The sequence below is a fragment of the Empidonax traillii genome, unplaced genomic scaffold, assembly GCF_003031625.1.
Source record: "Empidonax traillii isolate 1590-97213 ecotype Southwest subspecies unplaced genomic scaffold, ASM303162v1 scaffold1891:size52138, whole genome shotgun sequence".
NCBI lineage: Eukaryota > Metazoa > Chordata > Aves > Passeriformes > Tyrannidae > Empidonax > Empidonax traillii.
Window position 1 is genome coordinate 14,651 of NW_020957084.1, and position 10,783 is coordinate 25,433.

General features: G+C 54.4%; 1 protein-coding gene across 4 annotated transcripts; it reads left to right on the top strand.

Annotated features, from left to right (window-relative positions):
- The first annotated feature begins 358 nt into the window (after positions 1 to 358).
- ZNF532 (zinc finger protein 532) lies at positions 359 to 10,783 on the top strand. 4 transcript variants are annotated; one of them, XM_027908937.1, is made up of 8 exons: positions 359 to 2,674; positions 4,955 to 5,136; positions 6,414 to 6,590; positions 8,013 to 8,175; positions 8,400 to 8,678; positions 9,260 to 9,372; positions 9,582 to 9,729; positions 10,250 to 10,783. In XM_027908937.1, exons 1-8 carry the CDS (start codon positions 359 to 361, stop codon positions 10,781 to 10,783), a joined length of 3,912 nt encoding a protein of 1,303 aa, XP_027764738.1. The 4 variants fall into 4 exon arrangements, with proteins under 4 accessions (XP_027764738.1, XP_027764739.1, XP_027764740.1 ...); XM_027908938.1 differs by lacking the exon at positions 6,414 to 6,590; XM_027908939.1 differs by lacking the exons at positions 4,955 to 5,136; positions 6,414 to 6,590; positions 8,013 to 8,175.

Sequence of the window (10,783 nt, forward strand, 5' to 3'; positions counted from 1 at the left end):
ATTGTTACCGTCTTCAGGGAAGGCTCCTCAGGTTGAGAGTTAAGGAAAATCAAGGCAGGAGAAGCTGCAAGTTGCCTGACTTTTATCTTCCTGAACATCCAGCCAGGTATCTTGCTGTTGGCCAGGATAGGAGGGAGTTTAGGAGAGGGGGGCAGGAAGAGAGTCCTTGAAATTTGGGCCATGTGTCGATGAGCTGATGAATTACCAGAGCTCCTGATCAGTAATTCAGCTGTACGTTGGACGGCTCCGTAACGTCTCTGATTCCTGAAAATGTTCCTCCGGAAGCACCGCTTGTCCTGTCCGAAAGTAACGCCCGTCTGCTCCTCTTACAGGTTGGCTTCCCCCCAAACCCGTCACCATGGGGGACATGAAGACCCCCGACTTCGACGACCTGCTGGCGGCCTTCGACATCCCCGACATGGTGGACCCCAAGGCGGCCATCGAGTCGGGGCACGACGAGCACGAGGGCCACGTCAAGGCCGCCGCCCACGCCGAGGACGACGGCCACGCCCCCTCCTCCTCCGACGTGGGGGTGAGCGTCATCGTCAAGAACGTGCGCACCATCGACCAGGCCGAGGGCGCCGCCGACAAGGACGGCCACCACGCGGCGGGCAACGGCCTGCACAACGGCTTCCTGAGCTCGGCGGCGCTCGAGGGCTACGGCAAAGACGAGGGGAAGGCGCTGAAAGGCGACGGCTCGGCCGCCGAGACGCCGCTGAAGGACTCGGCGTTCAACCAGTTCAGCCCCATCTCCAGCGCCGAGGAGTTCGACGACGACGAGAGGATCGAGGTGGACGACCCCCCGGACAAAGAGGAGGCGCGGGGAAGTTTCAGGGCCAACGTCCTGGCTCCGCAGGAATACGACAAACTGAAGGCGCTGGGGGGGGAGAACCTGATTAAATCTGGAATTCCTCTCTCCAACAGTCTGGAGAAAAACAAAGCGGCGAAACGGGAGGCGGAGACGAACTCCGTGAATTTGAGCGTCTTCGAGCCTTTTAAAGCCCGAAAAGCAGAGGACAAATTGCTGAAAGACAGCTCCGACAAGCTCCTGGAAAACAGAGCGCCGGATGGGAAACCCAGTACCGAGAAGAGCGACGCGAATCTCGCCAGCGTTTCCCAGGCCAAAGCGAAATCATCGGCAAAGCTCTCCTCCTGCATCGCCGCCATCGCGGCGCTGAGCGCTAAGAAGGCGGCTACTGACGGCGCTAAAGACTTACAGGCCAACTCAGGGGAGGCTTCTCCCTTACCGAAAGACACGAGCGAGAGTCCCCGGGCCGTCGATAAGTCACCCGAGTCTCAGAGCCTCATCGACGGCGCCAAGAAGCCGCCCGTCAAAGCCCCCGACAGTCCCAGGAGCGTGTCGAGCGAGAACAGCAGCAAAGGGTCGCCGTCTTCCCCCGCGGGCTCCACGCCGGCCATTCCCAAGGTTCGCATCAAAACCATCAAGACGTCCTCGGGGGAGATCAAGAGAACTGTGACCAGGGTGTTGCCGGAAGTCGAGCTGGACTCTGGGAGAAAGCCCGAGCAGAGCTCGCCCGCGGTGACGTCGGTGACGTCTCTGCTGTCCTCGCCGCCGTCCGCTGCCGTGCTGTCCTCTCCTCCCAGAGCCCCCCCGCAGTCCTCGGCGGTCGCCAGCGCGGTCGGCTCTCCGGAACTGGCCCCCAAGCAGGTCACCATCAAACCCGTGGCCACGGCCTTCCTGCCCGTGTCGGCGGTGAAGACGGCGGGCTCGCAGGTGATCAACCTGAAGCTGGCCAACAACACCACGGTGAAAGCCACCGTCATCTCGGCCGCCTCGGTGCAGAGCGCCAGCAGCGCCATCATCAAAGCCGCCAACGCCATCCAGCAGCAGACGGTGGTGGTGCCCGCCTCCAGCCTGGCCGGCGCCAAACTCGTGCCCAAGACGGTGCACCTGGCCAACCTGAACCTCCTGCCGCAGGGCGCCCAGGCCGCCTCCGAGCTGCGCCAGGTGCTCGCCAAACCCCAGCAGCAGATCAAGCAGGCCATCATCTCCGCCGCCGCCGCCGCCTCCTCGCAGCCCTCCAAGAAAGTGTCGCGGGTGCAGGTGGTGTCGTCGCTGCAGAGCTCCGTGGTGGAGGCCTTCAACAAGGTGCTGAGCAGCGTCAACCCCGTGCCCGTCTACGTGCCCAACCTCAGCCCCCCCGCCAGCGCCGGCATCACGCTGCCCACGCGGGGCTACAAGTGCCTGGAGTGCGGCGACTCCTTCGCCCTGGAGAAGAGCCTGAGCCAGCACTACGAGCGGCGCAGCGTGCGCATCGAGGTCACCTGCAACCACTGCACCAAGAACCTGGTGTTCTACAACAAGTGCAGCCTGCTGTCGCACGCCCGCGGCCACAAGGAGAAGGGCGTGGTGATGCAGTGCTCCCACCTGATCCTCAAACCCGTGCCGGCCGATCAGATGATCGCCGCTCCTCCCGGCGCCGCCGCCGCGCCGCAGAGCCCAGCGGGATCCCTGGCCAAGGCGCAGCCCGGCTCGGCAGGCGCGGTGATCTCCGCCCCGGCGAGCTCTCCCGTCGTTCCGGCCATGCCGCTGGACGAAGATCCCTCCAGACTCTGTAGGCACAGCCTGAAGTGCTTGGAGTGCAACGAGGTTTTCCAGGAGGAGACGTCTCTCGCCACTCACTTCCAGCAGGCGGCTGACGCCAGCGGACAAGTAGAGTATCCCATGTTTACCTTCCCGTGTTTCGCCTCTAAGCCCGGCACGACTTCGGAGATGGTTTTGCTTCCGTTTTTGAGCCGTTCGCTGCTCAAACCTCCCCGATTAAAATGATAAACACACAAAAAAAAAGCCTTAATCAGACTCCTCTTAGAATCTTTGTAGGCCCCGCAGTCCGGTGTCGACGCCGCGCTGGGGGTAGAATTCGGCTTTAGCTTTTTCTGACAGCCCAACAGCTTAATCCTGAAAGTCTCCTAGTAGGTTTTACTAATCGTACTTTAACCTGTTCTCTCTGTGCTTTGGAATTCGAGTAGCCCGTGGAATCCACTTAATTGGCACCCTCGTTAACAGCCCGTCCGTTCAACCCCCACCGGTTTGGGTTGCGCTCGATTGGTCCTCAGAGTTTGAGAGTTCTCATCTAGCATTCCCCTCCCCTGCAGGGACTCAGGCCAGTGACAAACAGCACACTGACTGCTGCCAGCGATGCTGACAGGAATTCCCCCCAAAAACCGCTCCCTGCCACCAGTCCTTGCTGCGGTTTGGCTGGTTTTTGGGGTTCCCCTTCCCCTCTCCCGAGCGCTGCCGAGTTCCCCTTCCAGCCCATTTTCCAAATTGGTGCCTGATGTTCCCGAAAGAAGCGTCAATAAAACTTCCTCTCCCCTCAGTGTGCGCTGTATTTTATAAATCCTGCAGGAGCCAGGGGTGGTTCATTAAGCCAGACGGTCGGAGCGTGCCAATTAAAAGGGATTCTGGGGTGGGTTGCAAAGCCTGCGGCCGAGCTCGCCGACGCAGCTCTGGGCCCAGCTGACAACCTGCACGAGCGCTCAGGGAACGTTCCCGGGAACGCAGAGGGCAGAATCCTGCAGATAGTTCCGAAACGCAGCCAGTCAGAGGAGCTGATGGGGATCTATGCCACGGAGCAGCTCGCCAGGGAGTCACGGAAAGGGATTTGGAGTGGGGGGGGTTCTGGTGGCACTGCCCCAGCTCCTCCTTTCCTAACAGGGCAGCAGAACCTGCCTTCCCACTGGAAATGCCATCCCAGGGACCTCTTCCCCCTCTGGAACGCTCCAGGTTTGTGGGTTCCATCCGTAGATCTATTTAGATTTCGACCTGCCTGCTTTGCTGGTGGCAGATGGATTCTGCAGGTAGGGAGCGTCCCATCTACAAAAAACCCCCTGTTGTTCTTGGAAGTGAAAAGGACCCTGAGATAAAGCGAGGGGATAAGAGGCAGGAGAGGTTGGGAGGACGAGGCTGAAGTTGAAAACAAAAAGAAGAACGAAGATAAAGTGATGATGTGCTCAGTTTTTTTTTTTGGGGGGGGGGCCCTTGTCTTTATGGACAGGTAAATGAATTTTTTGGTTTTTTTGCCCTTCCCTTTCTCCCTCTGCCGAGTTTGCTGTCGAGGAATAAAATCCCCTTTGCTGCTTTTTCATCAGCAGAGGTGAATGAAATCTTCAGATTGAATCGCCTTCCTAGCGCTTGGCTGTCGAATCGCCGCTCTTTTGGGGGAGGGTAAAAATCAGATGAAATTTGAATTTTGGAAAGGAGGTTTTCCCTCTCGTCTATCTTTATTTTTCCACCTCCACCGGGTTTTTTTTTCCTTCTAACCCTTTTTTTTTTTTTTCCTGAAACTTTTGACTTTTGAAACGCAGGCAGGTGATGATGATGATGATGATGGTGGTGATGATTTTCACAAACAAACTTGTTTTATTTTGGTGTGGGGTTTGGAATGAGAGAGAGAGAGAGCTGGAGTTAAAAGGCCACCCTAAGCCCCAAGTAACATGGTAAGCAAATGTCAGAATGTCACGGTAGATGCTTTTTTTGGTTCTGCTGGACTCAGTTGCGATGAAAGGTTTTCCGTGCTGATTGAGCAGAGCAGGGGCCTTCACCCAAGAGCGTTTTGGCTCAGAACGTTAATACAGAAATTCCAACCCGCCAGGCCATCGCGCTCACGGAGCGCCCGTTGGTAAATAATTTACAGCGCGGCTCCGGAGCTCCTGTCCTGCTCTGGGGCGTCCTTGCAGAGAGCACGCACATCAGCACATCTGCCAGCCCCTCCCAGAGAGCATTCCTAGAAAACACCCGTGGCAGGACAGGCTTGGAGTTGAATTCCGGGTGGGATTCCCGAATCCCCAGAAACGTCGGGAAGGATTCGATCCGCGGGGGTCATTTTGGGAGCGCATCTCCCCGGGGGGGGTCAGGGGTGAATTGGAGGGGCCTGTGTGACGTCAGGACACCCCCCCTATGGTCTCCTCTCTTGTGGTTTGTCGTTTGTAGAAGACGTGCCCCATCTGCCAGATGCTGCTGCCCAACCAGTGCAGCTTCGCCTCGCACCAGCGGATCCACCAGCACAAATCTCCCTACACGTGCCCCGAGTGCGGAGCCATCTGCAGGTCCGTCCACTTCCAGACCCACGTCACCAAGAACTGCCTGCACTACACCCGCAGAGTGGGCTTCCGGTCAGTACGGCCAGCGCTTCGGAAAATTAATTTACCGGTTGTCCTGAGGGTGGCTTGGGAGATTGACAGCTTGAGGGTGGCGTTAGGGTGCTGCTCCGTCCGGGCATCCGCTTTTGGAGATGATTCAGTCGCAGATTCGGGCCTGGAGGATTCAGGTGCATCGCCTTAATTGGCGTTTTTGTAGATTATCGAATTCTGGGAGAACAGTGACTGTCAGTATTTACTGCCAGGGGGGTTGATGGTTCTCATTCCTGGGGCTCACCTCTTCATCATCAAGCAGAGAAGATCTTAACAGACCCCCACCCCAAAAAAAAAAGACCAGAACAATCTACTTGAGACTGGTAAATTGAGAGTAAACCTGATGGATGCTATTAAGAGTGTAAATTAAGGGCCCAGCAAAGAAAGGATGGGGCTTGGTAAAAGTCAGGGGTGATGAATTTGAAGGGGGAAATGGGATTTTGGAATGTTTTACTGCTATCATCAGGAGGCTAAACCCACCTGAAAATTGATTTGACGACAATCCTAATAATAATAAGAGGAGATAAAATTAAGATACCGGAAGGGCAGAGAGGGGCCTTCTGTGTTTAAATTGGAAAACTCTTATAATATATAAAATATATAATACACTGACCAAAATACTGATCAATCTGCAACTGGTTCGTTCAGCAGTGACTGCTGATCGCAGCTTGTTCTTTGGTGGCATTTACTGCTGCAGATGTAAATGTGTAAAAGCTTGATATTAATTGGCTTTTTTTTTTTTTTAATTGTTTCATTTTAGAATAGATGTGGGAAGCTCCCAAACACTCGACCCGGCAGAAGTAGGTTTTTTGCGAAGCGTTTCCCCCCACTTCCAATCAGCGACCTGTCGATGTGATTGAAGAGAGATTCAGTTTAATTTCCCCCCCGAGCTGATTCGATTCCAATCTGAACGAGGGGGGCCAAGATTTTCCTCCCTGGGTTTCCCTTCCGTGGTCATTCCCAAAACCAATCCCCACTTTGGGAAATCTGCAGGGGATTGAAGAATTCCTGCCTGCCCTCAATCAACAGATTATCCCCCTAAAAACAATCAACCCTTCTATTATGATAACACATAAAAAACCACGCCCTGACCTCTTATTATCTTTTGGGGTGAAATTTTCTCCCCCCCTTGCTTTGGGATCTGCGAATCAGCGGTGGTGTCGATCGGTCTGAGCGGACAGGAGGCCGTAAATTACGTGGGTACCCCCGACGGCGTGGCGGGTGCTGGTAGATTGACTCTCCCCGCTCTCTCCCCGCAGCTGCCTGCACTGCAACGTCGTCTACTCCGACGTGGCGGCCCTCAAGTCCCACATCCAAGGCTGTCACTGTGAGGTCTTCTACAAGTGTCCCATCTGCCCCATGGCCTTCAAATCGGCGCCCAGCACCCACTCCCACGCCTACACCCAGCACCCCGGCATCAAGATCGGCGAGCCAAAGTAAGCCACTTTCACCTGCCTGCCCGTCCTGGGCCGTCCTGCTGCTTTGGGGGGTTGGGGGGGTGTTGAGATGTTGAGATTTGAGCTGTCAATTTACTGGGTGAAAGTTGGGAAGAGAGAAATTACGAGAAATAATGACGCGGCTGATCGGCGCAAGTGGCCGGAGCCTCGCTCCTTGCCGATGCTTTAATCTCAGCTCATCTGCATTTGCGCTGGGAATTGAGATAATGCTGGTTGGAAAGTTGGGGAACGAGTGGATTTGCTCTCTTTTCTTTCTTGGAGCACAAGTGGTTCTGCTCTGCTTCGCTGCAGGTGGTAAATGATGCACCTTCGTTTTCATTCGGTCAGATACCACCAGCAGAAAGTTGTTTCGCGAAGATGAGGCGATCTGTGCTCTCATCTGCCAATCTGCTTGTGATCAGCCTCGGGATTTTAATTTCACTGACCCAGAGGGGGGTGTGTGTGTGTGGGGGGGACACTCTGCTGTTTACAGGAACTGCCACACTGCCATTTACCGGCAGCGGGGGAATCGCTAATCACATTACTGACCAGTTGTTTCGGAAACGGGGCTGGCTGGCTGCTCGTCTTTCCACCCTCTCTCCTGGAACTTTAATCTTCATCTCTTGGGGGAGCCCTGGATGGGTTGGAAAGGGTGTCGTCCCACCAGTTCCATCCTTCCCAAAAAAAATTCTGGGAAGGGGAGAAACAGCGCCCTGTGGGGTGGAAGTTTGCTGTGGGTGGTTATTCTGAGTTTTGGGGAGCGCTGGTGTAGCTGCAGGGCAGGGAGCAGGTGGCTTTAGGGAGTTACAAGATTTATATGAGTCAGAAATATGTCAGATTTTCTTGTAGCAGATTCACCAGAGACAGCAGCCCGTCAGAGGACGCTGCGTAAATAACGCATTTATGGCTGTAAATTGATTGTAAATAGTGCAAACGCGAGCGAGAATCCACCTCAGCGAGCATTTATCTGAGAGAGGCGCTGGGACCACTCGATACCCCCAAAATAATACCTTTTCCAGTTAATATTAAGCGGCCAAAACAACGACATTTACCCTGAAGTGTTTTCCTAGTTCTGATTGAATCGCTCCCTTCTTTGCAAGCTGAAACAGGGACACTGTCCTGTAGCTACACCAGGAGGCTGAACTGTCAGGCTCTCCCGAGAGCAGATGTTGGGGTTTATTATTATTTATATGTCCACTGCCACGTGCTGCTGTTTCCTGCCTGTTGTTTGCCCTCTGTAAATGATTTTTTAACCTATTTCCGCGCGGTTTGAGTGAGTTCAACCCTAACTTTCGTGCGGGCAGCGCGAATGAAACGTGTCAGCTCTTAACCACCCCCCCCCATGAAAAATCAAATTAATTAACATGCCCCAACGGATCCCTCCCCCCCCACTGACGCTGTTTATTGTACTTCTGTTTTTAGAATAATATATAAATGCTCTATGTGTGACACTGTGTTTACTCTGCAACCTTTGCTCTATCGCCACTTTGATCAGCACGTTGAGAACCAGAAGGTGTCTGTTTTCAAGTGTCCCGACTGTTCCCTTCTCTATGCCCAGAAACAGCTTATGATGGATCACATCAAGGTGTGTTCTCTCTTCTTTTTCCTTCCCCGATATTCCCATTTTTTTCAGGCATGGGGTTTATATTTCTGTTTTAGTGTTCCCTGCTGATGCCAGAAGTAAAGAGGACGTAAAACATTAATACCCCCCCCCCCCAAACTCTAGCGGTGTCTGATTGTTTTTTCCTGAGCTGCCGGTTGTTGTTTTAGTCCCCGAAATCTGTCAGTAGATTTGTCCTTCTGTCGCAGTCTATGCACGGCACTCTGAAAAGCGTGGAGGGGCCGCCGAACCTGGGGATCAATCTGCCTCTCAGCACCAAACCCCCCCCTCAGAACTCCACCGGTCACAGCAAGGAGGACCCCAAATCTGTCAATGGAATGGAGAGGCTGGAGAAACAATCTCCATCGCCCATCAAGAGAGCGGAGGCCAAGAAAGTGGCCAGCCCCGGCTGGACGTGTTGGGAGTGCGACAGGTTATTTACACAGAGGGATGTTTACATCTCCCACATGAGGAAAGAGCACGGCAAGGTAAAGAATACTGAATTATCATCATCATCATCATCATCATCATCTCACGGGTTTCTCTGTAGCTGCTTAATTTTTTCGGTGGCCATTTCCTGCTGGAGAAAATCTCCGCCCTTGGAGGTTTGTTTGGGTGTGGGAGATGGATCTGATCAATCAGGGGATTCATTTCTAGCCTGGTTTTTTTAAGGAATGATCAGTGGGGGCTAAAGGGCTCTGAAATGATTCAAACTTTCAGCCAGAATCGAGTTTGCAGGACCAGAATGAAAGTTTGGAGAGCTGTAAATGCCTGGCTGATGGCAGGATGATGGCTCGTGCAGAGGTGTTCCTAGGAGAGGTTTATCCTCTCTGGCCTGATTCCTGAGTTTCCAGATTATTGGGAACTATCTACACAGACAGACAGAGAGATTCCCATTTTCTGTATCTTTGTGGGGGTTTCTAGGAAAGGGCAGATGTTTTGTAAGCAGGAACGAGCAGTTCCACTGCTTGTTGCACATCCTGCCGGAACTAAGTTTAATTAAGTCATCCCAAATCCGAGCTGGTCCCTAACTAATCTATTCCTCTTATGTTTTTTTTAATTTTTAAAGCAAATGAAGAAACACCCGTGCCGCCAGTGCGACAAATCCTTCAGCTCCTCCCACAGCTTGTGCCGCCACAACCGCATCAAGCACAAAGGCATCCGCAAGGTCTACACCTGCTCGTGAGTATCAGCTTTTTTTATCTGCTTGGAGAAGGGAGGGCAGAGCAGTTCAATTAAAGTGTGATGAGCTCTGAAACCCTGGCCCCGAGCGCAGGAAAGCCGCTGCTGCGGATGGAACAGCCGGGAATTTACAATCTCTTAAATGCGCAACCGGTCGTTTCATCTGTAAAAAAACCCACCTGTTTGTGTGTTTGTGTGTGTGCGTGCAGGCACTGCCCCGATTCGAGGCGTACCTTCACCAAGAGGCTGATGCTGGAGAAGCACATCCAGCTGATGCACGGCATCAAGGACCCCGACGTGAAGGAGATGGCCGAGGCTGCCGACGCGGAAGAGAGGGAGGTGAAGGAAGACACGAAGGTAATAATCTACAGATGAATTCCTTCGCTGGGAGTGATTTTTTTTGTGTGGGGGGGTATATTTCGGTGCCTTAAAGGTGGCATTTTCAGCAGTGGGTTTATCAGAGAATCTGCTGCTGTCTGCAAGTCACTGACAGTAATCAGAAGAGCTGCTCATTTATGGGATGCCCCACCGAGCACAAGCGCTGTGAGGAGAGGCTGAGGGAGAAGAGGAGGCTCAGGGGTGACCTCAGCACTCTCTACAACCCCCTGACAGGAGGTTGGAGCCAGGTGGGGGGTCGTGTCATCTCCCAGGCAATCAGCAGCAGGACAAGAAGGCAAAGCTTAAGCTGTGCCAGGGGAAGTTTAGGTTGGATATTGGGAAGAAGTTGTTTACAGAGAGAGGGATCAGGCATTGGAATGGCCTGCCCAGAGAGGTGGGGTGGATTCACCGTCCCTGGGGTGGATCAAGGGTTGGACTTGATGATTTTCCAACCTAGTTAATTCTATGATTCCATGATCAATTTACATCCCCTTTCCAGGTTCCCAGCCCCAAGCGGAAACTGGACGAGCCCCTCCTGGAGTTCCGGCCCCCGCGAGGCGCCATCACCCAGCCCTTAAAGAAGCTGAAGATCAACGTCTTCAAGGTGCACAAGTGCGCCGTGTGCGGCTTCACCACCGAGAACCTGCTGCAGTTCCACGAGCACATCCCCCGCCACAAATCCGACGGCTCGTCCTACCAGTGCCGCGAGTGCGGGCTGTGCTACACCTCCCACGTGTCCCTGTCCCGCCACCTCTTCATCGTGCACAAGCTGAAGGAGCCGCAGCCGGCGGCCAAGCAGAACGGGGCGGGCGAGGAGGAGGAGGAGGAGAACCGGCGGGACAACAAACCCGACGGCCAGGGCGGGGGAGCCGCCGGCGGCGGCGGCGGCGGAGGCGGCGGCGGCGCCGCCGGCGACCGGCGCTGCAAGGTGTGCGCCAAGACTTTCGAGACCGAGGCCGCCCTCAACACCCACATGAGGACGCACGGCATGGCCTTCATCAAGTCCAAGCGCATGAGCTCGGCCGACAAGTGA